General features: G+C 36.1%; 2 protein-coding genes across 5 annotated transcripts in view; one reads left to right on the top strand and one right to left on the bottom strand.

The window, feature by feature from the left end:
* LOC101740886 (homeobox protein orthopedia) overlaps nt 1-4,001 on the top strand; it is a 7,246-nt gene extending 3,245 nt beyond the window's left edge. The window contains exons 2-3 of the mRNA XM_004931608.5: nt 1,489-1,603; nt 2,177-4,001. Of these exons, the coding sequence (XP_004931665.1) occupies nt 1,489-1,603; nt 2,177-2,736 (675 nt within the window). The 3' untranslated portion in view covers nt 2,737-4,001. The remainder of the gene's footprint in view (nt 1-1,488; nt 1,604-2,176) is intronic.
* GlcNAcase1 (beta-N-acetylglucosaminidase 1) lies at nt 3,405-27,863 on the bottom strand. Of its 4 annotated transcripts, XM_012694916.3 has the most exons (12): nt 27,588-27,863; nt 27,358-27,481; nt 25,685-25,756; nt 22,501-22,610; nt 21,261-21,470; nt 11,547-11,755; nt 10,976-11,309; nt 9,880-10,021; nt 7,721-7,906; nt 6,715-6,947; nt 5,885-6,120; nt 3,405-5,242 (listed from the first exon to the last, which is right to left on the bottom strand). In XM_012694916.3, the coding sequence occupies exons 4-12, from the start codon at nt 22,602-22,604 to the stop codon at nt 5,061-5,063; spliced, it is 1,836 nt and encodes a 611-aa protein (XP_012550370.1). In that variant the 5' UTR covers nt 22,605-22,610; nt 25,685-25,756; nt 27,358-27,481; nt 27,588-27,863; the 3' UTR covers nt 3,405-5,060.

Below are 27,863 nucleotides of genomic sequence, written 5' to 3'. Positions count from 1 at the left end.
AAGTCGTCGTCGTCGTCGTTGAAGTCGTCGTGGCCTAAAGGATAAGACGTCCGGTGCATTTGTATGTAGCGATGCATCGGGGTTCGAATCCCGCCCGACCAATTTTTCTAATGAAATACGTACTTAACAAATGTTCACGATTGACTTCCACGGTGAAGGAATAGCATCGTATAATGAAAATAAAAACCGCTAAATTATAATTTGCGTAATTGAATGGTGGTAGGACCTCTTGTGAGTTTGCACGGGTAGGTACCACCACCCTGCCTATTTCTGCCCTGAAGCAGTAATTCGTTTCGGTTTGAAAGGTGGGGCAGCCGTTGTAACTATACTGAGATCTTAAATCTCCTATCTCAAGGTGGGTGGCGGTATTTACGTGGTAGATGTCTATGGGCTCCAGTAACTTAACACCAGGTGGGCTGTGAGCTAGTCCACAAATCTAAGCAATAAAAAAAAACCTGACAGTCCATGGTATTCGGAGCATCCTCTGCCACAGCCACATTTTAAAGGCATCGATATTTCTGCTACCGCGGCTTTTCATGCACCATGTCTCTGCTCCGTAGAGGAATATTGCAAAGACCAGCGCCCGCACTAAGCGCGTTACATATCCAGTTTTTAAATGTCTCATAAACGATTACTTGATCAAGAGATTCCACGGTATGCGATACATCATGCATATTCATGGTAAATTGTAAGAACGTCGGGGCAAAAATTGAACTAAAGATTAAAGAACCTGCTTATTAGCTAACAAAAGGAAAAAAGACTTATTGTCGAATCAAAGAAATCGAAAACAAGTGGTAGTAACTCTGCACATCATAACATATATCAGATTTCGCTGGAAAAATTGATTACATTATGTTTCTTGTATTGTAATGTATTATTATACCTTAGCTGGGAGGCGGGCTGCGCATCATCTCTCATTGTGGCGAACCTTTGGGTAGGCCTGTGTCCGGCAGTGGACGGCTGTGTGCTGATAATGATGATGATGACCAGAGAGCAGGTCTCATATAGCGCTAGCTGCCTACAGCTTTAGGCTATTATTACGAACTTACTAAATCGGCAAGTATTTATAAATAATAATTTCCTTTTGAATAAAGCAGCACATAATTCCCCACCGCTACGATTGCACCATTGCACCAGCCAAAGGTATCCATGAACGATGGTAGCCAACAATAAAATTTTTAACATTAAAGCTTTGAAATGAAGAAAATTTTTTAATTTCGACATTTAATTATGGCTAATTACAAACCTTTTGAATGTTTTTATAATATCAAATTTAAGGTACAAATCATTTTTATTAAATTAAATGACACTTAAATATGATATATCACAATATGTTCTCTACCACTAGATAAATACAAAGAGTAGAGAAAAAAGAAAGAAAAGTAGAGAAGAGGAAACACAAAAAAATTGACGCTAGAGCTGTGACGAGGATTCACTTTATTCGATATCGAACATGATATTTATTTTAATAGTTTTTTCCTTTAACAGGTATGGTTTCAGAATCGTCGAGCAAAATGGCGGAAACAGGCACGTCTGCAGCTGCTGCAAGATGCTTGGAGGATGAGGTGCCTCGGACTCGGGACACCACCGCTACCAATGCCCGGTACTTAGTAATACCTAGTACCTTAGTAATACTTAGTAATACCTATGCTATATAATACTTAACACTACAGAAATTTTAACATTACCATTATTATTACCATTAATAAGATAGGAAAAAAATTGCAAATGCTCATCTGACACCAAATTAGGATTCCCATGTACTATATGAGACTATTAAGTCGATTTTTACTAATTGTTCTAATTACTAATTGATTTTTTTTAGCTTAGATGGGTGGACGAGCTCACGACCTACCTGGTGTTAAGTGGTTACCGGAGTCCATGGACATCTACAACGCCATTCCTCTTGAGATATGAGTTCTAAGATCACAATTTTTGTTGTAAAACGGCACGACAGGCATGGGCAGGGCGGTGAAACCGACACTTGCAGACTCACAAGACGTCCTATCACTAGTAAACGTTAAATTTATCTTTCGCATCAATGCCATAATAAATATAAAGCAGTCGTTTAGTAAATCGTACATTTATTGTAGCAGTCGACGATTACCCCGTTTTGTTTTGACCCTTATGTCTTTGTCACATACTGGAATGTTTATTATTTGATGTTCGATTTCAGGCCATGCTAAGCCACCTGATTCTTCACCGGAAACACCGGATTCGCCCAACGACGGGAACTCGCCTGAAAGATCTAACACCGAAAACGGTGAAATCACTGGTTCGCGTCAAGAGCCCTATATACACAATACAAACATGCAAGAACCTATTCCACAGCCCCCACACGACCTTCCAATTCCGATGCCGTACAACGAAGAAGCTAGAATGATGCAGCAATCTTTTCCGTTTACATCACTCCTCATGCCCCAAATGGATTCAGAAGTGGCTCCGACAGACTTAAGGGTGCTGGCCGGTAAGAACTGTCCCTGTAATGAAGAGGAGCCTCAGGATCTAGCGTATCGTCCCCGACGCGAGAGGGAAAGTGATACCGATAGTGACGCGGAGATAGATCTAACATCGCATTCTTCTAAAGACGACGATTTGAGAGAATCGGAGAGGCTGGCGAATAGAATCGCCACTAGCATCTTTAGAAGCGACACCGTTTTGCAAGATCTGGTACCAAATGATTTGAGTTTAGCGAATAAAGGGAACGATAGAAATCAGAACGGTGTATCGATGTAAGTGGTTATCGATGCAAGCAAAACCAATATTTAACCTATCGACGTATTGAATTAAAGTTATTTTATTGAAAGACAAATGAATCCCGGTCACGATTTAACGTGAATGGCGCTATTTGTATAAACATCTTCACGTTGAATTTCCTAAATAAAGTATTCTAAACAAACCTTTTAGTGACATATACGAAAGACCACAAACATTTTGCCACAAACATTTTACAAAAATTTTGCAAACAAGCCTAATCTCATGAACCGTTCACCAATAAATCTCCGTCGGGCATGTGAGAATTGTCTTTATTTATTTAGATCTCCCTTTTCGTACTTTTTGGAACGCGGATGTAAGTCGAGAAACATAGTAATGAGAAAACATTAATTAAAGCTACACTTGTTATTTTTCTGCAATTATTTTTTTTGGAAACCATTTTTAACTCATTATAAATATTTTTATCGATATGTAATTTATTGTATTAATGATTTTTTAGTATTTTCAATATGTGTATATACGGGCAAAAATTTTGAGTCAATAATAATAAACGGATAATCGGATGTCGTAGTGTAAGTTGTACGTATAGTTCTACAAAGAGAAATAAAAAAATTGTAATCAATTAAATTTTACTTATAATCCTCATAAATATGTATTGTAGATATTTATGTGAATAAGAAATAAAACAATTAAATCAGCTTTTTTTTATTTAAAAGTAATTTAAAAAAAACCTTTTTAATAAAACTATTGACTTGATATTTTTTTAATAATTTATATTATAAATAAGCCCTATAAATAAAAATATATTCATAATCAAATAGAAAAATTCTATAGAACTCCTTATGATTAGTTTCAATAAAACAATAGTTACAAAACTTACAAATGCAAAACTGTGATATGTTTATATACAATTCGCTCATTATAAATTCTTCGCTTCGCTCCTATTCAACCTAAATTACAATAAATAAAAAATCACATCGCTTTTCATAATTTTGGCAACACTGTCATGTTACTAAACTTCACAGAGTAGCTAAGTATTAAAAAAAACATCTTTGTATATATTATACTAGCTGGTGTTCACAATCAGTTTCGACCGCAGTGATGACAGATTTAATTAAAAACATACCATAAACAATAAACAGTTATTTTTAAACGAAAAATACTCGTTCGTCTTCTGCCCTCTTCAGCTTATTAGTTTTAAAATCATAATTACAACTAGTTCATTATTTAGATTTATTAGGTATGAACTTATTAAAATTTATTAAAATGTGCAATGTGTCCGTGTCGTGGCCCCCGGGCGCGGCTAAGAACTAGAACTGTTGGTAGATAGCACACTCTTGAATTACATTCCTACTAATTAGTTTCTTCTTTTAATATTATATACCTAAACTTTGTCTTTTAAGGCAAGTCAAGTTTTTTTTTTAGTTCTTCTAAGTCTATATCGCATTTATTGTTTTCATTTTAGAATTTCAAATGAAGAAAGTTTAGAATAATCGTTTACTTAAAATTCGATATTTACGTTTCGTTACACACAGAATGAATAAACAGTTGGTGTGTATAAATGTGCGTATAAATGTTTTTAGCACAATATTGAACGGAGCACGAAAATGAAAATATCTAAAATTATGAAAATAATAAATGCAATATCGAACCGCAAAAGTAATGTTAACTATCATCTCTCGGAAATCGAACAAAATAATGTTTGTAATAATAATATTAATTGTAATAAACAAGAAAAATCCACTTTAATATCGAATTCATAAAATGTAATGAAAAAAAATTAATGTTTATATAAGAACTAATAGTGACCAGGGATTGAAATTTGATTCTCAATATTAAATATAAAAATGTATACGAACGATGTCGTCTTTCGAAACAGCATTCTGTAATAAATCTGACAACACTAGTCATCCAATGATTTTTGAAGTGAAACTTCTAATACGACTTCCAACAAGGTTGCGTTAAACGTATAACGCTACCATACTAGAAAGAGACAGAGCGAGAGTGAATGCGTGGCACTCGACCGCATGCGCGTTGTATAACCTGTTACAGGCCAGCGCGAGCGTTAGCAACGAGTAGCATGCAATATTTTAATGAAGTATTTTAAAATATATATATATATTATTATATTTTTAATCTATAATTTAAAAATAAATAAATTTATATACATATATAATATGAATGTTGAAAATGTCGCATCTCTTATACACAGCAACTCCTATTACAAGAGCAATCTGATTTAAGGATGAAAAATGAAGAAAACCACAATACTACACACACATCGAAAAAGAAGTTTCACTTCATTCACGTGTACCAAGTTGCACGTGCACCATTTTTTTTTCTAATCAAAGACATTTGCTGTCGTGCTGGGAGCACCACGCCGGGGACATGGCGTCGGGCCTCAGGCCCCGAGCTATCAGTCTCGTCCGGAGCCTCTGCAGCCTCGGCTCTGCGCTGTACACTGTGGACGTCGGGTCTGACCACAGCCTCTCCGCCACTGCAGCCGCTCTCGGCCATACTCGGGTGTCTACATACAGAAAGCAAATATTAGCCAACTATAATGCTTCTTGTATTCGACATAATTAGTTAACCGAACAATATTAAACTCACACAAAATGTTTACTAACAAGTTCACCTAATTAAATCCCTGATACTTTTTGAAGCACAGATAAACAGACAAAAATCTGTTAACATTTGAAGACATGATTGAATGAATGAATGAATGAATGAATTGGTAAGTACAATTTTTAAGATTTTTGAGTTTTCACATTGAATGAAGATGTTATGTGCCTATAAACCATATTAGACCTTAAAACTACCGGTTTAAGGGAATTTTTTAGAAATTACATGTGATGAAGCAGATAAGTATCAAGAAAAAGTATAAGTATCAAAAGTTTGTTGCCCGTTTTCTCAAAACCAACAAATTGTATCATATTCCCTTCATCCATTCATGTCTTCATTATATAGAGATAAAATACGGTCATATTCGACTGATCATCGCTAAATATGGGAATCACATACATTTGTAGAAACTACTCGCGCGCTACCTGTCGTGAACATGCGATGTTGTTTTGCAGTAAACTTTTCATGAAGTTCCAATAAGTTTCTTTTCAATTGGTTAGACCATACCTACCCTCTAAATAGCTACATTGTCTAGTAACCAACTTACCTAGGGCCTGAGCGTCGCAATACTCCGTCCACATGGCCACTTCACCGCCTAACACGCCTTCGTCCCGTGGTAGAGTGTGAGCATACATCCTTCTCCAATTGGAATATACCGTTCTGCCCCAGAAGCCATGATCCAAATACCAAATGTCCTTCGGTACTGAAACAGTTCTATAGCCGAGCCTCAAGAGTTGAGTCAATAATGGGCTGTTCAAAGGCTCCCAAACTTCAATGATGTATCTGTAAGCACGATAGTTTAATATTATACCCAATCCCATGGTAATAAATCAGAGAATAATTAATGTAATTTTTTTTAATAGCTCCAATCCCTGAATGAAACTACGACTCTGGCCTTTAAAATGAAATCCAATACTACTTCGCCATAGGAATAGGCAACATAGTCATTTAAATCCGAGCGAATATGCAATATGATTTTACAAGCAGCATTAAATACAATTTTATACACGATAAGACTAATGAAACCTGTTCCACTGAGACTAGCTAAATATGTGATACTAACTGTAAGTGTGAGAAAAACATCGATTTCTTGAAGCTACTAGAGTGCCACCTAGTGCCACCATTACAGAAAGGTCCCTTTGTTTTGTAGAAAAAGCTTATCTTCTATTCTATCGTTTTTTGAATACATTTTCTTTATTCGTATTCAATTTCATTTCATTGTAGTTGGAATAACCGCTTAGGCTACAAACGACTAGGTAGGATTTTTTTTTACTGCAGATTTAATTTCACAAAAAAATCAACCACTGATTCAAAAAATAATGATACTCGATGATGAAAAGTTAACGTAAAGAAAATGCCATTGAAAACATGCCCGACCTTTCTTTGTCCAAGTGTTGTGAGATCCTCTGAGCCTGTGTCAGTTGCGAAGACCATAACATCACGGGCTGTGGGTCCAGTCCTTTCGCGGAAATCTCTTCGTCCCAAATTTGAAGGGCTTTGTTATGGAATTCACCCCACAACTTCATGAAACCTTCTTCCGTCGTATCGTATCCTTGGTCCTTCATGTACGAGATAATTTCTTGGCTCGAGTTCCAGCACCCGAAGTAAACCTACGATTTAATCTTCTTAATATTAAAGCTCTTAATTGTTTAATTCAATCTTCCCAATGTTCTCTTTAACTTTAGTAAGAACTAGTGCAACATGACCTCATTGCCTCAGACTATTATAGCGAAATGTTTAAAAACGAAATCAATTTTTGATACCAATTGTGCGCCATTCATCATACCAGAAACCTTACTGTTCATGAAAAGTTCAAAATTTGAACTCAATCATATCACATCCGCCATTTTATTTAACAAATTTAAGAATGCCATCTTCAAACAAATGCACTATTTGAGGATTGCTCTTATTTGATAATCCTACTAATGTAATAAATGTGAAAGTTTATTAGTCATTGTGTTTGTGCCTTTATCTAAAAGAAATTTAAGTAAGGCCAATTGTGTTTTATGTCCTAATATTGAAAGCGTTTTGGCTTATTTCACAGATTACGATTTATAATGCCACTGAATAGCTGTTTATGTAATTACCATTAATAAATCCCAGGGCCAAACGGTGAAAGTACCAAGATTTATCTGGGTTGGGCTGTTTGGTTCAATTGCCCAAAACTTGCAAGTGCTAGCTCAAAATAATAAATAGTACAATATGGTGTACCCAAATGTATGTATAATGCAATTAATTCTGCCGTTTCTAGCGATTTGGGCGATATAGTTATAAGATAGATGGCTTTTTTGTCGTGTTCTCAAAGTCCAAAAGGCTTTGTTTCCAACGTAGTTTGGTGTGTTTCTTTTACCCGATCAAGAATAAGCTGTTAAGCGAAAATTACCTCGTCTCCTCCCATGTGTAGCAATGGCGGTGAATTCAACAGATCCGCAACATCTTGGTACAAGTTCCTCAGCACCCGGTACATATTAGGGTTCGCTGGATTCAGTTGACCACAAGGAGGTTCGATGCAAAGATGTCTCCAGGGGTAAGCGTTAACGCATACCGCTAAATCACCTAAGCCGTATTCCTGGAATTAAACTTTATCCATGACTTAAGTTAATCAGAAGTGTATGTAGCCTTCGCCAACAGCCGAATCATAAAACTCCGTTCACAGTATTGTGGCTTAGATCTGAATCAGTATATTTTTTGCGTAAAAACAGACTTGTACCGATTTAAAAGCAAAGATATCTCTGTTTCAATCACTAATAGATACTAATATTATAAATACGAAAGTAACTCTGTCTGTCTGTTGCGCTTTTATGCCAAAACTACTGAAGCGATTTAAATAAAATTTGGTTCACACATAGTCTAGAACCTGAGAAAGGACATGGGTTAATGTCGTTTTTAATACGAAAAAAGGGTTGTAAAGGGCTGAAAGTGAGAAATGAAAATTTGTATGGAAGTATCGTCATTTTTAGAGCTAAAAGCTTGAAACTTCTTTTTTAGGCTGTGGATTCGATATAAATAAATATGACACTAGCTTACAGATCAGAATAACACATAGGCTATAATTGATAAAAATATAGAGTGAATTACCCAAAATATAACGAAAGAGGAAAATAAAAAGGAAAAATCTGCCATCTGCGAGCTATTTTTGCGTGGGCCGCAAAAATCGTTGGAGTTACACGTAATATATATAAATATAAATATATGATATAAAATGGAAATGTTTATCTTAAATAGTCCTAGAAAAAGCCCGTAACAGCATATATCTATATTTTATTTGAAAGCCATTATCACCAAAATAGTGATTACTAAAAGAAGAGGAAAGATTAGATTTTTTTGTTTGTTACGTTCTTTTTTTATTGTGTTTTCTACTATCAGTACCAGATTTGTATAAAAGAAAATTCAATAAGATGAATAATAAATTACAGTTCCCGACGCGAAGCGAGGGCGGGTCGCTAGTTAATTATAAGTAAACTTGTTCGATATACTTTGATCCCCGATCAAGTAATTATCTTTGTCAAAATTATTTGGCATTCGAAGTCTGGGGGCAATGAGTTCTTATCTCGTATGTAATTTTTGAATACCCAAAATTAAGTGAAAATAGGATGGATTTGTTTAATATGCGCCATATTAGGTATGAAACCTTAAAACTGTTTTAGAAAAAGGGACAGTTTTTTTTTGTGGATGAGTAGGTATTGCATATTGGTGATAATCTGACTTTATATTAAGAATATGATACAGATCAACCGACAACGACCTCTCCAAGATATAATGCTATGTATTACTAAGCCGTTTCTTTCAGATATCTATTAGGTACTTCTCTTGTTCAGATTAGATAGACATTAAAGTTTGAAATGGATGGATATATAATATCATCAAAACGTCCATTACCTTAGCATAGATAAAGACACTTGATATTTAAGAGTAAGGAAGGTTTCTTATTAATAGCAATAACTTCTAATCAAATCTGTAATAGTAAAAGAAACGTCATGTCTGTCTTCGAAAATAGTTTATGAAGTGCCCTTAATAGCAGATATTTTTTGCTTTGCGGGAATAAAGAGATACTAAGGTGTTTAGATAACAAACAGCTATTTTCATCTCTTTCTAACGCTAACAGCGTTACGCGGAAGATCGTTCGGTCTGTGTACAGTGTCAAAATCATTCGAGTCAACTGAGTCGGTGGTGCAATAGCTAGTAGCTTTAACTGTGGCCCCAAGGGTCGTGGGTTCGATTCCTACGCCGAGCAAACCATCGTATGATGAACAAGTTTGTTACTTATAATCTTAAATTGAGGCCGGCCGACCGTGCGTGATTTGTTCATAAAAAAACACCTGTAAAGCTAAAAACTCTCTTGACAAATGAATGAAATGCGTTTATTTCAGGCAACTTAAGCCCTTAAAATTTCACAGACACTTACATAATATTTAAATCAAAATATAATAAAATTACAATTTATCAGAATTATTAAAAAAAATTAAAAATTGTAAAATTGTACTTCTTACAATTCGCGTTCGAGCTTTAATTATGTTGACGTAACTAATACGAAGTACCTACCCTTCCCCATTGCCATCCGTTTCCTGAATGCGCCGGCGCGTCTATTTCAATGACGACTCGGATGCCGCGTACCTTCGCGTAATGTATCAACTCTCGTATTTCTTCCGTCGTGTACATTTCGCTGCCCGAGTAGGCGCCATATCTGGAACGAAAATCCTGATTTTTGAAGTGGTAACTTTTTATAGGAGGGTAAACCGCTTCGTTACGTAACGCGTTACGGCGCCAGTCTGTCTGCTTCTCTTTCTCTCACGCATACGGCAGCGGTACGTATGTAACTTCTATTTATATATCTTTTTTTAATTTATGTTATAAAAATCTTACATTATCAATTTCAATATTAAATAGTTTAACTTAGATTAGTTTAAGTTATCACTTCTGTCGGTCGTCCCGAGATGCACACGTTTTTTTTTTTTTTTTTCACATTAAGAATTTCTGTTTTTAAGAGTTGCTTATTAGATATATTTTTCTATTCAAATAGAAGTTCACGAGAATACTTTCAAAAAGTCTCATAAATTTTGCAATTGTATCGAATGCAGAGAGAATTTTCGGCAAGAAATTTAATAAAAGTCAACTTTTCTGAGCATAGATCACACAGCTAATTAGAATTTATTTTAGTGTAGGGCACAATTCCAAATCTACGCTGTACTGTAATTCAGACGGTACCTAGTACCTACTTATACAGTGAGTATAGAAAGAGAGAGAGAGAGAGAGAGAGAGAGAATACACTTTATTGCACACCAACACAATTTACATTCAAAAAAACAGTCAAAAAGCACATATGTACAATAGGCGGTCTTATCGCTAAAAGCGATCTCTTCCAGACAACCGTTTAGTTTACAGAAATTCTGTAAAATATAAAAATATAGCAGGTATGTTGCGGTGTACCATAGACAATACATTATTATAGAAAATATATACATACAATAAACAGTTATATACCGTTTACATATAATATATACCAATATACATACTTACATACAATACATACTAATATACTTACACACATAATAAATCAACAATATGGAAATATGGAGTATAGTGTAGGTAAACAAACCAGACAAGAAAGACACATTATTAAAATATATGTATGTATTACCTTGTAAACTGAGGCACCCGACTCGCTTCCAAAGGAAAACTGTGAGAATCGGTGGCATGCCAATGAAAGACATTCATTTTTGTTGTCGCCATACCATCGATAGTTCTTTTAATGTCGACCATCGGTATGAAATGTCTAGAAGTATCTAGAACTAAGCCTCTATGTTTGTAGATCGGTCTGTCACGAATCTTTGCACCGGACACGAGGACCAAACCGCAATGTTCCACATCAGAAAAGTCACGTTTGTCTGATGATATTAATTGAGAGAAGGTCTCTAAGCCGTGACGAGCTCCGTAAATGGTTTCTGCTTCTATATGGACAGAGACTTCTCCTCCTAAAATAGCAATAGCATTGCTGAAATATGTATATGTTTTCATCTTATATTCTAGCTTTAAGCAAGATATAATTGCTAATAACAAATTTCTTGATTATAGTTTGATTATGTTTCTGTTCCATTGTTTGCATTCCATTGCGTTTATTGCAATTAGGGATTCATTTTATTTTAACATGCTCATTAATATTGGTTCGTAATGAAAATAAAATGATCATATCACACAATTCACAAGCTCACCTCTAGTTTGTACGTCCAGCATGTATTGTTCGTCAGTGTTCCAATTCAACGAAGTGATGGCGGTCTTCACCACGATGATGACAACGACCTGAGTGTCCACCACCTCAGTGACGTGTCCTCCGCACTCAGCCAACAAGTTATTGCTTATCACTTGCGTCATTTCCACTAATAGCTCCCTAGTTTCTGCAGGCACGTTGAGCAGATCATATCTTAAATTTAAAAAGTATTCAATACATTAATATCATTGGAATATTTATTCCAATTTAAATATGTTGATGCTATGTAACACGGTAGATTTCGTGCTTGTCATTTCAGTTTTCATGAAAACCATACCTGGCTGAACGAGACAGTCGGCGAAAAGTTATTTAATATTATTACCGACAAAATTAAAACAAAACTATCATGTTCGTAATTTCAGTTTAGTCAGTTTCTTGCGCTGCCCGCAAGCACATTGGAAAATCAGCTGATGTTAGAGGTCAATGACCTCATGAAGAGCCAATGATAGCCTCCCGTCTGTCTTTACTTAATACGAGCCCGTATAAAAATGAGTTTCTCTCTTGAGAAATGTACGTATTGACATACATTTTTACCATTTTATCTTCGTGTCCATTGCTGTTTCTCAACAAACCGTTCGGATCCACGATCTCAACCTTACGATTGCTTTTTATCTAAATTGTTTTGCTGCTATACAGAAGATATATTCAAGAAATAGTTTTAAAATATCGACCCCAAAAAAAAAAGAAACACGTTAATTCGATTTGCGCTAAAAGTAAATAGTTGTGAAGCTAGTTAAGCTAGTTATAGAAGTACATGTTCCTTAAAACTGTGTGTTGCCAATATACAGGAATAATCGTTAACGATACAGCCGGTAGTTACTAGACGGCTAACCTTTTTTTTTTTTTTGTCAGGAGGAAATCGCCGGACTTCCGCCCTTTTCTGGGGATACTGGGCGGGGTATGTCAGAGTCGAACTGACTAAAACCTCCTGTCGCTCAACAACCAACGTCCAAACCTCGCATGAGACAGAACTCATGACAAGGCAAAGGGGGGAAAGTGAAGCGTTTAGTGCGGAGCACATCTTTCCCATCACCCTCCCCCTCGGGACGCCAGACTGGCGGTCGTCGGCGCCACGACCACCAGCCCTCTCGGTTGGCAGACTGTCCGAAGTCCGCCTAGATGGCGCCGGTTAGACTGGGTTACCCTACGGAATACCCCGCTGGGCCAGAATCAGCGTGGGTCGAGGATAGCCGGCCTTCCATCACCCGGATTCTCTTGCGTAAAACGCGTGCAGAGCAGCTTGCACGTCGTCTTCTTAGGCCCCCCTCGCCGGTCCCCAGACCGACATGTGAGGGGGATCCGAAACACTTAGAGGGCCAGGGCTTGGGCGAGGAGGCGGCGGGATTGTGCGTCTCTCACGTGCCCCGCCGCCTCCTTCTGCGAGATGGTGCACTCGCAGAAGTCAAGCATCGCCTTCCACGACTCGTCGTCGCCGAGCATCGATGCCACAACACTCGGCAACGACAAGTCGGTTCCTATTTTTGCGACGAGGACACGGCGCCACCCCTCCCATGCGGGACAGGCGACGAGCGTATGCTTAGCCGTGTCCAAGTCGCAACCACAATGGTGGCACTCTGCCGTCGGCTCGGCTGTGATCCGGTGCAGGAACTCACCGAAACAACCATGCCCAGTGAGCACCTGCGTGAGCCGGAAAGTGAGGCGTCCTCTGTCACGATTCACCCAATCCACAAGGACCGGGCGAATCGCCTCGACGGTCCTACGACCAGCCGAAGGATCAGCCAGCCGTCTGGACCATGACTCCAGCACGGACCGCCGAGATTGGGCCCTCCGCGCTCTGACCACACTGGGGCTGGGACGCGCCACGCCCCGGGCACGAAGTTCAGCCCGCCACTTATAGTCAGCGGCGAGCGCCTCCGCTTCCAGAACCCAAGGCGGCGTCCCAGCCAGTACACACGCCGCCTCAAAGGAGATGGTGCGATAACCACGGATGACCCTGACCGCGATGGTGCGTTGCGGCCGTTGCAGCAACTTCGCTACCCCCACGGCCAGGGACTGGCCCCACACGGGCGCCCCGTATAGGGCACATTGATCGCACCACCCCCGTATAGAGACGGCGCGTCACCTGGTCAGGCCCCCCGAAGACGGCTAACCTATCATCGATCGCTTGATAGTTTTAACGGCGGTCTCAATTAAAGCAAAAATGTTCCTAATATTTCTAAAGATGACCAGAAACTTGTAGGCAAACACAAATCGTCTTTTCGGATTAAAAGTGTACAATTTCCAAAAATATTCGAATTTGAGTTAATATGCGGAATCATTTGGTATCACCAGTATTTTTCTCATAAATACTGTCAAAAGAGCGTAGTTTAGTTTTAGTTTTTTTTAGTTTACCTACTACTTTTTAGTTTGACTACTATAACAAAATTAATACATTATTATATATTACTTTAAAAGAAAGATAATGTAAGTGGTAAAAAATTAATGTTGCAAAGATAATTAATATTAAAAATATCACATGTTAAACCTTTAAAACACTCTCCTGTAAAATATTAAGTTTTGAGATGATACAGTTTTAATGCGAGAAGATGAAATAGTATTCTATTTACGTCCTTCTAGCCCTTACATTCTGTTCGAATGAAGTTAAGAATAGCCATTGCATTTATGATACCCGACTGAAATAACGCTATAATGGTATTTCGTTTCGATCGCGTCTGAGTTCGATGCACCGATAAAACCAGTTAAAGCACTCTATGGTAAAATAAAATAAATTTAAAAAAGGATTCCGAGTACATACCTACTTTCTAAAATCGCTAATTATAAACAATCAAATAAAAATTATTCAAATCAAAATTATTGTGAGTATTAGAGAAAAACGAATGAAACTATCAAATTATTACTTTGTATGTATTGCAGTACGGTAGGCAGCGGCTTGGCTCTGCCCCTGGCATTGCTGAAGTCCATGGGCGACGGTAACCACTCACCATCATCAGGCAGGTGGGCCGTATGCTCATCTGCCTACAAGGACAATAAAAAAAAAAAAAAGTTCGGAATAATTTTCCAGCCAGTTAGCTTTACCAAGATATGTGGGCGGGTGTGTCAGAGCGCTCAAGAATTTTAAAGCTAAAATATAACTTAACCGACACAATCATCATTGTTTTACCATAAAATTAAGACAAAAAAAATACATCGCAAATAACCAAGATTAATTTACATAGTCAATAAAATCGGACGACGGTAGAGGTATCGACAAAAAATTGTATTAAAAATTAAATGGAGAGCGTGGGTTGAGATACCGTTAAAGATTTTTTAATGTCGTCAACCTCATAATCAGGTGTTTGAAGTCGCGAATTAAAGACAAACATTATTATTGCAAACAAGCTACATAATATTTACTCAGTCATCGAGCAAATAGAAAATATATTGATTTATTACCAACGTTTATTGTATTCTATTAAAAACATTCTCACAGTTCATAATTGTTTTAATTTATTTGTGTATTTTACAATTTTCTAGATATATTGTGTAGTGTTTAATGATGTTCATAAATCAATTGATTTATTAGCCCACGGAGCTTATAGAAATCACAATGTCAATACGCCGCACATTTATACAAGTCACAATAAAATTGTTTGTAATGGTAGCATTTATAGAATAATAGAGACCCTGTTAATCTGTTTGTTACACCGTTGCTCATATATTAAATTTTATGCAGGATAAGTAAAAAGATAACTACTTGTCTTGCTGCTGTAAATTGTATACCTAAAGAAAGATATTGTGTCAGAAATTATAAACAAAAAAATATTTATTTACATTTATGAAATACTAGCTGTAACTGTCCGCTTCGCTGGCCATTTAAAATTAACATTATTATTTCTCACCCTCACAAAGATTCTGATCATTAGCGCCCTCGTAACTGGTGTAGGGAGTCCAACACTCATATAAATATTAGCCTATCCATTAAGTACATGTATTTTCTACATGGATACCAAGTTTCAAGTCGATCGGATGCATGGTTCAGTAGTTATAACAGAACATGCGTAAAAACCACTGTAGATTTATATATTAGTATAGATTGTATGTAAGTTTAAGAATAAGATAGTCGATTTTAGGTCAAAGTAATCTGTCAACCAACACATGATGCAATACACAGCGCCGATAATTTTAGACAAAGTCTGTTTGACTAAATGCTCAATTAAAGAACTAAACCAGATCGTTGCCCAGGGGCATCATATGTGCCACTAATATAATAGGTTTTTGTTAACATTACATAGCTTGGTTGCTAGTTTTACAAAACACACACAATGAAGCGTTATCTCTATCGAGTACAGGAAACCCTCCTATACTATAACACGTAAGTATTTTACAACACGGCTCCACTCTAACACGAAAAGAAAAATTCCCCAAATCCCTCTTTTAACACGGTCCTTTTGCAACACGATAACGAGATTTTTGTTAAAAATTATTAAGAAAATTGCATTAAGCTTCGTGGACACACAATATATGGGAACAACCGAAACATTACTGCTTTATTTTTATGTTTAACTAGCGGACCCGACAGACGTTGTCCTGTGAATGCATACACAAGAATTCATTCAAATCGATCCAGCCGTTTAGCTGCAGAGAAGAGCTTTAGAGGAATAACCTAGATATCGACTGCAGCGCCATCTGCCGGGCTGATTTGTGAATCTAAACTATCGAGCCACCCAAACACATATTAAAAAATACATTCAAATCGGTTCAGCCGTTTAGGAGGAGGAGTTCAATGACACACACACGTACAGTAGAATTATATATATAAAACATACAGGCATAGTTGAGATTTTTCATTCAGAAAAATGACTCTTCTTATTGTACTGGCTTCTAGTCTCATAGAACACGGCTTCGCACAACACGGGACTTTGTAGGAACGTATTTACCTTGTTATAGGAGAGTTACCTGTGATCACTTTAAGCGGCATGGAAGCTAATCGGCTTGGTTACTTGATCTACGCCCTGCGTTCTAAAATTTTCTTTAAATTTTTTGTTTATTTTACTACACAAATGATTTGATTGTTTATTATTTATTCGTATTATAAAATAAGATACCTAACATCGAAAAGAACTTGTCTAAGCGCTCTAGTTTAAGTATATTGAACGCAGTGTTCTACTTAGATCGGCTTATCTGGGATTGATAAGTTAAAAATCGAAATTTCTCTTGTTAAGTTTCTCTCGCTTGAAGATGACTTGTCTTTATTTCATTAAAGCTTTATCAATCTATTAGAATGGCAGTACAAGCATTAACATTAATTACAATCTTATTGAAACGCATGATAATTTTTTACTTCAAAAGTGACTCAATGTTTTTATTCAGCTTCAATTCAGACAGAACGTTCATTAAATAACGTCAACAGCAAGAATAATACATAATCCATACAGATTAAGGAATAATATTATTATGAATGGGTTAGAATCATCAATTAATGAACGCGGGTTATTGTCAAACAACAAAAAAAATAGCTTTCCACTACATAACTTTATTCTGAATTGATACCGCGATGGTGCGATGGACATAGCGCCATGTTCCCACAATTTATTTATTTTAATGCTTTCGCAGATAAATGCGCATGCAGTCTCCATGGTAATCATACCATTTAGGATTACAGCTGTCCATAGTCATCTTTAAACTGTAAATTGTACTTTCTTTAAACTAGGTATCCGCCTTTAAGATATCAATTATTTATTACGTCACAATACAACTAATATTTGCAATTATCACAAAAATTCTTTTAATCACATTACTATTGCGTATAAAGTTGATGTACAACAATACGAATCGTTCCCATTAAATATCAAAATAACAGTGTTTTATTTTCACAGGCAATAATCTCGCGTATTTTTTTAAATGTTTAAAAAAATTTTTCATTATAAAATTTAAAAAAAAAACCTAATAAAAATAGTAATTACGCTATCTAATCTATTACAGGACAACTCATAAACCTCAAGTCTTAAGGTTGGTGCGATGCGTTCACATTGTAGTACATATTGGCTCCGGTAATCACTTCAAAGCTTCAAACCAGGTGGCCTGTGATTTCGCTCACCCTACTAAATGAAAAGTAATTTTCAATTTCAATGTGAGGCAACGGGCGGCGCTATGAAGGAAGGTCTCAGTGTTATAATCGAGTTTGGCATCAACACCGCGATCGGGCTGTTGACGCGAGAGCTCGTGAGCGTGACGCAAACAGTGTCACATGTATCCTAGAATAGACAGACGGCCGGGAGACACCTGCGCGTTGTTGTGAAGCTGTACAACGAACTATACCAGACGGAGCACTGTGCGTAACAATTATTACTAAAAATTTTTATGTCTAGTTTTTCTGTATCGTCATTGATAAATGAGCACAAGTTAGTCCACCCACGGACTTATCGTTAGTGTGGGACAAAGATACGAAAAAAAATTTTTTTTTTAATGTTTCGAAAATCGATCTTTGGTAAAACACGTTCTCAATTTACAGGATTCTCAACTATGATTTTCTCGTACTTCATAATGACAGAAGTTCGAATTTACTGTTTCACTAGTATCGGAAACATTTACACATATTAGATCAAGTACAACCAAAAAAAATTCTCGTCCGCAATCGCAATACCTACAAGGTATATTTTTGTTTGGGACGTTTTCCTGTTTCACCAGGTAGGTCTAACAACTCAAAGACAGTCGCTATGGGAGTGCATCTAACACCATATCAGAACCGCACTCCCCCAGAATACCTAGCGAGGAACTCAGTGCGATTACCAGAGTTCCTAAACGTCCTCGGAGTGCTAGTTCTGAAGGCGTCTAGTGCAAGAGTTATTGGATCTGGACGTGAGTTAATGTTGCCGGCTATATTGAATTTTTTTCAGGCATCAAGTCTTTCGACTTCTTTGACGAGCACGGTGATTTATAAAATTAATCAAAAGAAGAGATTATTCAGACCGGTACCCACTAAAAACCGCAGTTTTCGTTTACAGTTTTAATAAGCTTCTAGTGCCTCATAGGTAACGCATGGGTATATTTAGATTTATCGACTCGACCCGAAATTAAGGTTTTGTATAATTAAATCAGATGTTACACCTCTTTTAAACAAGTTTCCTGTGCATCTAATACCTATATTTTACTCGTAATAACTTTTCATTTTAACAAAACAATATATCGAAATCGTGTCCCCCATTCAAATATGTTTTTTTATATCTTTGGAATGTTTTTTCGGATTTTACAATCAACACCGCGTAGTCCGAGAATACTACATAAAATTATTTCAGCTACGCCCCGAACGATTTACGTTTACGATGTCGTAAAAAGAACACAATGTAGACATCGTCTGTAAATTTATAACGGCGCTTTATTAAATAACAATAGACGGTTTGAGTGCGAAATCATATGCGTTTAATAGCTATGACGTCATTGCCAAATATACGAGTATTTAGTGTCTGTACTCATGATAGTAATATCCAAGTATTTTGAATTGTAACATATTAAGATTTGCAAAGTACCTAGTACGCTAGTTTTTTTTCTTCTTAGTCGATGAATGCGCCTATAGTTCCAAAAGGATTTTATTGACGTACCTACATATTATTATGTATATATTTTAAATCGTAATGTCTCATGGCTTAGTTTCAATTTAAATCAATTCAATGAAGTTAGACACCCAATTTGCTGAGCTCATACAAGATCAAGTACTTCATAGTATATTGTATTCGATTGAAGTATTGCTTTCATTGAAGCTCAATTCCGGATTGTGACTTATCGTTTTAAGAAACTAAAATAAATCTTCATTCATTCATTGTGGCCCACATGAATCTATATAACTACCCCCAATTATTAATACATCAGGGCCCTGAAACTGCGATACTCTAAGACAATTATTTTTTTGGATGGAAACTAGCGACATCTTTTAGCGAATGCCCCTAAAGTTATATGTTAAGTACTGAAAATAATTAAAAAAATATCATACAAGTCTTTATTTGTTTTAGACACATTGATTAAATTTTATCGATGTGGTTTCTGAAAATTTACAAAATCCTTTATTAAAATTAAAATTTAGGATAAGTAATATGTTACTGCCATCTACAGGAGCAATGAGGAACTAATCGAAGTGAAGCAATCTAGTGGCCGACGCCCGTAAACTTTTTTGTTGAAGGATTGAGTTGCTTATCTATAATAACCAATTTATGTGTATTATCTATGAAATACATTATAAGCTAAACTACTTTTCTTAGCCATATGTATATTTACGAACATATTTATTTGAGCTTGCTGCAGCAGAGATGAAAGAAGTAAGTACTTTTGTTGCCTAAGGTGCCACACTCACTCAGCATTTGCAAAGAGGTTACTTACTACCTTCTCTTAATAGCAATGCAGAGTAGTATTACATGAGCCTCCTTATGCGTTCTTAATTCATATAAACTCGTTAGGTCCATAATTATTAGTGTTCTGCCTCGCAGATAAAACTTAAGCCGAACCATAAAGATTAATTTTAGATGAGACAAAAAGCCTCTTATTCAAGCTGAAACTTGAATTAAGTTGCCGTTTACGATATAAATAAACAATCGACTTTAGGTAATCGTTCGGTCTATGACGCTAGTTGGAGTTACGAATTAAATTAGGTGATAAAAAAGATTCGTAATGTACACGCTATTTTAAACTTTGTTTATTAGAACATAGCGTATTTTTTTCTAACTATGTTCTAGTGAACAAAGCTTAAAATAGCGTGTACATTACGAACTTTACTTTTATGCTATTATCAAATTATACACTAGAATTCTGCTTCATTTCCGTGTCGCTTAGATTGTAAAGCTTTATAAACAAAACAAAAATATCGGATATTTTGTAATTTTTGTTCATTTTTGTTTAGTCTAATTAATAATTCTAGTTTAGTCAAGGTTAATTTATTTTTTATTTTTTTAGTTCTTAGATGGGTGGACGAGCTTGTACCCACCTGGTGTTAAGTGGTTACTAGAGCCCATAGACATCTACAACGTAAATGCGCCACCCACCTTGAGATATAAGTTCTAAGGTCTCAGTATAGTTACAACGGCTGCCCCATCCTTCAAACCGAAACGCATTGCTGCTTCACGGCATAAATAGACGGGGTGGTGGTACCTACCCGTGCGGACTCACAAGAAATCAAGTCCAATAATATGAATATAATGTTAACGTTTACTCTCTTAATGTTTACAAAGACGATTATCTTGCACATCGACCAATAAGCACATACGGATAAATTACTCTTTATTGCTCAGTAATGTCAATTGTAACTGGTTTGAATTGAGATTATTTCGGTTATCATTAAAGTATTTTATTCTTATATTGATTTGAAATGGTTTGGATTTTGAGTCCTTTACAGATCTTACTACGATTGTTAGGGTAGAATCTTATTTGAAGATTAGAAACTGATGATATTTTCAAACTAGCGTTACTGTCACGACTAAAACAAACCTAAATTTTACTATATTAATTTTCCAAGGAATTAGTTGACCAAGGAAAAATTCACAATTCTATCGTAAATTCATTAAAAACACTCGTAAATTTAAAGGAAATTAAGTTTTGAATTCCTTGAAATTGTCGTCAGTGAGTATTAGTTTTCACATATGAAATGCAAATGCGGCATCGTACAGACATGTCATACTTTTAACTTAAGGTGTGTACTCATACACATATGAAATTATATCAACAAATTGCTTACCTCAAATAATTAGGGTGGATCTTCACAGTCTGCGAGCTCAGTGCTGCTGTAACCGGCTTAGGCCAGATTCCGCCGAACCTTCCGCAGACTATACGGCACACGTCAAGTGAATCGAAGAAAGCTGACGTTGAATTGTCGGACAATGTCGGCCTAGGATGTTCACTACGCTGACATCCTTCATCTGGCACGCACTTATACATCCATGATGGTCTGGACACAAGTATTTGACATTAGATTTAGCATGATCAAAATAATTTATGTGATCTATAGTAATCAAAATACCCCTCTTTTGATTACTAATCGACCGATATGAGCTCGCCTCCTGGGGCTATTACAATTTATTCCCTATCCATCTGTAACATTAATTTAATTCATTTTCTAAATTAATTCACGAATAACTAATGTGTAAATCGAGATCAACAGTTCTCAAGCAAGCGAAAATAAAGCTAGTGATATGTCATATACCTTGATAGTAGCTTGGATGTAATGTTACATATTGAATGCCCAAGTAATCTTTTTTTATTTTATTGCCCTTGTAGGCAGACCAGCATACGGCCCACCTGATGGTGAGTGGTTACCGTCGCCCATGGACTTCAGAAATGCCAGGGGCTGAGCCAAGCCGCTGCCTACCGCTAATCTCTACCATCGGTTTTAAAAGCAATGTAAAACTATAAGAAGAAATAACTTCATCTATTTTAGTTTCATTGTCATGGCGATTTATTAATATTTTACAAGCAAGCTATTGGAAAAATTTGTGTAATATTTTCATGAATTATGAATTTCTGTAATGCCTTTCGTATTAGACAATATTCGGTCGCGAACAATCTATGGATACAATGTGAAACTTGAAACATCTTTGTAAGCCTGGTTTTTAATGGTCTAAATGCTTAAAAATATCTAATGCTTATATAATATTTGGCGGTACCAATAATTATTTTTAGACATCACTACGGTGTCTATGACGAGTAAATGGTGACTTTTATTCGAAATATTTAAGCTTAGACCCAGAAATTATACACGAGTAAAAACTAGACATTCATGAGCGACGTTCATTAGCAGTTTATTCTACCTACATTCTTAATTACGAAATTCTGAAAGGTCGTTTAATGTGGATTAACCGGCTGTGTCAACAATTTGCACTGAATAATACATTAAACTACCCACAACTGAATTGATAAGAGCTAATGCTGCAATAAAATTGTAAAAGTAAATAATTACTTGAATTCACTCTTTAACTTACTCGTAAATTTGAGGGGTGATTTCGTCAAATGTACTTTCTACATTGCATAGTACACCTGCCAAATGCATGGTCGTCATCAACGCCAACAGCCCATGAAGCGCCATGGTCACCTGAAAATAACTTAATAACTTAACTCGTTGAACAACTAAGAAAACAAGCATATACATTAATTATCATCATATAGCATATATCATCATATACCAATATATGAGCCAGAACTCTACCTAATGACCATTCATGAATTCCAAACAAGACCTTCCAGGTTGATTATCATACCAGTTCAAATTTATTTGGTACAGTTTACTGGTGTTACGAAATGTAAATATGTAATATGTAAAAGGAATGAAATAAGTGGCATTTTCCCGGGGTAAAGCATCGATCTACGATCGATGGGGTAAAGAATAACTTGAGTCATTCTCTGGTTCATAATGAGTCGATGCAGATCCATTAAAAAGTAAATTGACCCACTCTTGTATTTACTATAGCCGTGGCCGCCTGGATCGGGTCATTTATTATGATAAAAAGTATCCTATGATTAAATTTAGACTATATCTTAAAGCGATATTTCACTCCTATCCGCCTATCCTATATTTTTGAGAAATCGAAATTTTTTAAATACAAGTTTTTACATTGTAATTATTAGTACAGATTAATGTTGAGATGCCTTTAGTCATGCGACATATTTCTAACATCATTCATTAAGTTCTGAGCAGAATATTACGAAACGCCTATTAACCATGTTTTCATATTATAGGTACTTGTTTAATTGTTTGTCGGATGCGCTGTGAATTGCTCAACTGTTTTTGTTTAATCGAATGAGAACAACTGTAATCAATAACACTGCTATATTTTTATATGAAACATAAAAATAATATGCAATTATCTGAGAGTTCTAGTCGGACCTGTATTGTACAGGTTTGTTTTTCAGTTTTTTTTTTATGATGCAGATGTTTACACGATGATCGCGATGTACCGGTAGTTGAATTATTGTTTTTAACAGAAGAGCTATGGGTGAATTTTCTATCATATGGTAAAACCCAATAGTATGGTAACAGAGCTAATTCTTGAGATGATAATACATTTATACTTCGGCATAAAATACATATATGCCACCTGTAAAATTAGTGGTAGTTCAGAGGCTGACATTTTTTTGTTTATAGTTTGTTTGTCATCTGCCCTTAGACTATAGTAAGATGCTTTGTGTAAATCTATTTTTTCAGCTATACTAAAAGCTAGGCAGAATTTTGAAACACGAAAATGATTGAAAAGACAATTCACCTATTGCGGCTTACACGAGAAAATGTAATCGTAGTAGCTAAAAATGACAAAAATCACGAATAAGACACTCGCATTATACATCATAGTAGATTTAAAATTTCAAAAATTTATAGTCGTTCTTCAAGAAGTTATCAGGCAGATATAGTAGAGCCACTTGACTAGTTCCATATAATGATTAGAGGTCACCATATATCTACTTTTTACTGACGATGTGGCATTTTGTGAGTCCGCACGGGTAGGTGACAACTAGTCTGCCTATTTCTACAGCAGAGCAGGGACGCGTCCGTTTGACAGGGAGGAACAACCATTATACGATAAAAATGAAACTGAGATCTCATATCTCAAGATGAGTGACAACATTCATGTAGTGATGTCGGCAGTATCTGGTAACCTTGGGAGAGGAGATGCGCAGTGTCTCATTAACTCAAGATGCAATTAAAAAAAATTACTAGTTTCATTAATATAATTATCTCTAATAATCAAATTAATTTAAACTGTAACAAAGTCAATAACTAAAGACCTATTCCCGAAATGATTACTCCAATTATCGAATAATTTGCTTTCTTTATTACATTTAATCGGACAGGTCATGGTCATTTTTTATTAGCAATGAAGTCAGACAAGCGCAGCGACAATTAATGAATATGGTCTTCGCTTAATGAATATGGACAAAAACATCCATAACAATATAGGACAATAGAAGCACAATTAGCACGCTACCTCAATTTTAACCTAGCTTCTCGTTAAAGACAGCGGTCTTCCAATTTTGTTTGAAATGTTTGTATTAAACCGGGGAAAAGCGTGTCCCGTGACTTATTAAAATGTAACAACAGAATCGTCTTCGTAATTTTCCACGTCATTACGGATCCTCCCGATCCATTAACGGTGTTTTTAGGTACCTCCGCACCGGTCACCGTTCCCGCCGAACTCGTCGACGAAGGGCTCGACGAGTAAACTATCCCATAGACCCAGCCCACTGAGTTTCTCGCCGGATCTTCTCAGTGGGTCGTGTTTCCGATCCGGTGGTTGATTCTGCGAAGCATAGCTCTTGCTAGGGCCAGTGTTAGTAACACTCCCGGCTTGAGCCCCGTCAGCTCACCTACTAGTTCGGTGAATCTAGAATAACCCCTCGAAGTTACTAGAATAGGTAGGGGAAAAAAAAGTTCCGTTCGTGATGTTTACGTAGTAATCACAGCTGATACGGTCGACCAGTATTGAGACACTTCCCGACACGCGATATTCGCTACTCGGTTTTAGTAACTGATTAACGTGACCGTTGCATGCCGTGACAACAACTATCGGAAACTATATACAAGTTATACAGATCCATTGCACGATTCACTGCATAATTAACGAACGGGAAATGTACTGACTATATCGATTTCACTGTGTCCTCAGTCCGCTGTACAAATCACTTAAGTTTTACAAACCTTTCGATCGAAATATTATAATAATTAAAAAAAGCCGATAAAGTAGTCAAGGCCATCTAAAATATAGAGTTTCAGGAGTCTTCTATTAAATAATTTAAACATAGTCACTGAAGAACTAAATTAACTGAACAAATTCAATTCCGCAAAACGTTAACTTTATGCGACAAATTGTGTCGAAAATAGATAACAATACATGTTTTTTCAAGGAATTCCAGTTTTTGCGGGCTTTTTTATTATTTCTTGATCACTAATTTACTCGTAAAGAGACTTAACAAATGACATCAATGTGTACCTACTATCCTCAGTAATCAGCTAATTATTGAGGAGAAGGACTTGGATCGGAAATCAATCCCGGACTTTTTGGTATAGTAGTCAGAGACTTAACCACTCAACCCGTCGAGGCTATCCGATACAGTGTTAGATAAACATTCCCAATGCTGAAAAGGGCTTAAAATGAAATACGGAATTCATATTACCTTCAATGTATAACGATGGGGCTTCACGCGGTCAATGATCTCGCAGTTTTTGAATTGTGTATACACTGCGTGCTATAAGTAAAAGGCATTTACGCTTTAAGTTAACAAATAAAGCTATCGTATCACCACCAGAATCACCAACGAGCTCAACTTGGTAGATTTTAAAAATCGAAATTAAATAGCTGTTAGTTTATATGTCTAACTTTTAGCGGCTAATAACTAAATACCAGCAACGAACTAGGACTGGCCTTAAAAAGTATTATAAAGATAAAGTTCTCCAAATCCATTTCTATATTATTATAGGTAGGTATATAAGTATTAAATAACAGTACTTGATTTCAATTAAAACTCTAAAGGTTATCAAAATTAACATCTCGACGTTGCATATTATACAGGAGGTAAACAATATTGATCATAGAAAATTTTCCTAAGTGATGTAAATGTTTCGACTCGTGCATCAATGTGCATTTTTAACAGTGTTGTATATTGATATGAATTTAGATTGAGCGTTAAAATAAAGATCATAAGTTTTAAAAACTCAAAACGCATTACTTACGTAAAAAACATGAAAACTCCAATTAGATAAATAATTTTGTATTGAGTAACCGTGTTGTATTAACAAAATAACGTACACAAAGTACCTATATATTAGTAATATTTTATAGTAATGGTATATCATAGACGGCTATATTTCATATAAATGAAAACAATACATTCTTTAAAAAAAAACATATTTTTTTTCCTACCTATTCGCTTGTAGGCTAAGGGATTATTCCAGCTACACGCGAACGGGACAATTACAAATAAATTTTCTGAGAACAAACGTGCAATAAGAGGTCTCGTCGCTAAAACCCCGTTGTTTGCGACGAAGGGTTTAACGAGTAAATTAACCCACACACAGCCCACTGAATTTCTCGCCGGATCTTCTCTTTTTTTTCCTACCTGTTCTGGTAACCTCGAGGGGTTATTCTAGATTCACCGAACTAGTAGGTGAGCTCACGGGGCTCAAACCTGACGACGTTGCTAGCGCAAACCCTAGCAAGAGCCGTGCTTCGCAGAGTCAGGATCTTCTCAGTGAGTCGCGTTTGCGGTCCGGTGGTAAATTCTGCGAAGCATTGCTCTTGTGAGGTCACCTACTCGCTCGGTGAATCTAGCATGACCCCTTGAGGTCACTACGAGTCTACATATAGATAGAATAATAGGTAGGAATAAAAAAAAATTAAAAAGTCGCATATATCGATCTCATTCAATAGCTAAATGCAGAATTAACTATATATAATATTTCTATTATAAACTGAAATGTACATCTACAATTATAAGCATGTATTATGACAATATTTATGTTGTATTAAAACAACAATTCTAACAGATTTCTTATATTTTACTAGAGTATACTATAAGAGAAAAAGTATATTAAATTTTAAATATTTCGTTAATAATAATTTATTGTCAGCGATAGTATGTACCTATTCATTAGGTCAAAGCGATAAGATATCCCAACTGTACTAAAGATTACATACACATCGAAATTCGAACTCAAACTCATGATTCCTGTTACATTTTACTGTTATGACAAACTTAGCATATTTTGTGCGTTAACAAAGTAATAGAATTTTAAAGTACTTCATATAAACACAATTAGTTCACATTATGATAATGAAACGAATACTTACGAGAATAAAAGGTTTGAATGATATTTCACTAACACTCAGTATCAGGCAACGACTCGCTTCTTGTGTGAAAATTTTAAATAATCATCATAAAAGTAAATAATTCTTCTGATTTTTTCAGACACAGCTTAAACGAAATTAAAACTCATAAATATAATACAAATGAACTTCGCGTAACCAATAAATTTTGTATCTCTTTGGTTTCGAAACGAGGCAAGAGAACTAAACCGGACCTGGTTTTTGTCTTTTTAATTTAATGTTTATTTATTCGCTATTCTGATCTGCACGCAGGATGTATTCGTTGTGCCAAGTCCGCCAGTACTTTGTGACAACAGTCGATTACTAAACGGTTTTAAGTAATGTTGTTGTTATTTATTGTCAATTACTGAGCACCGCCCCGGGAACAATATCGCGTTTTTGATAAAACGCGCGCGAACCGGCGTAAGGCGCGGACCGCTCTGATTGGACGAGTGCCGGCTACCAGGCGTTTGAGCGGAAGATCCGCTTTT

Source organism: Bombyx mori, chromosome 11, assembly GCF_030269925.1.
Source record: "Bombyx mori chromosome 11, ASM3026992v2".
Classification (NCBI taxonomy): domain Eukaryota; kingdom Metazoa; phylum Arthropoda; class Insecta; order Lepidoptera; family Bombycidae; genus Bombyx; species Bombyx mori.
The sequence above is the reverse complement of the archived record's forward strand: the minus strand, read 5'-3'. Positions and strand labels throughout refer to the sequence as shown.

What these genes read in the sequence shown, in the direction of transcription:
- GlcNAcase1 (XM_062670792.1), bottom strand. Translation starts at nt 22,604, where the DNA reads ATGGCGCTTCATGGGCTGTTGGCGTTGATGACGACCATGCATTTGGCA. An exon ending in ATCACCCCTCAAATTTACGA is followed by an intron (nt 21,471 to 22,500) that starts GTAAGTTAAAGA and finishes ACTTGTGTCCAG; the next exon opens with ACCATCATGGATGTATAAGT. An exon ending in GCTGGACGTACAAACTAGAG is followed by an intron (nt 11,310 to 11,546) that starts GTGAGCTTGTGA and finishes TTGCTATTTTAG; the next exon opens with GAGGAGAAGTCTCTGTCCAT.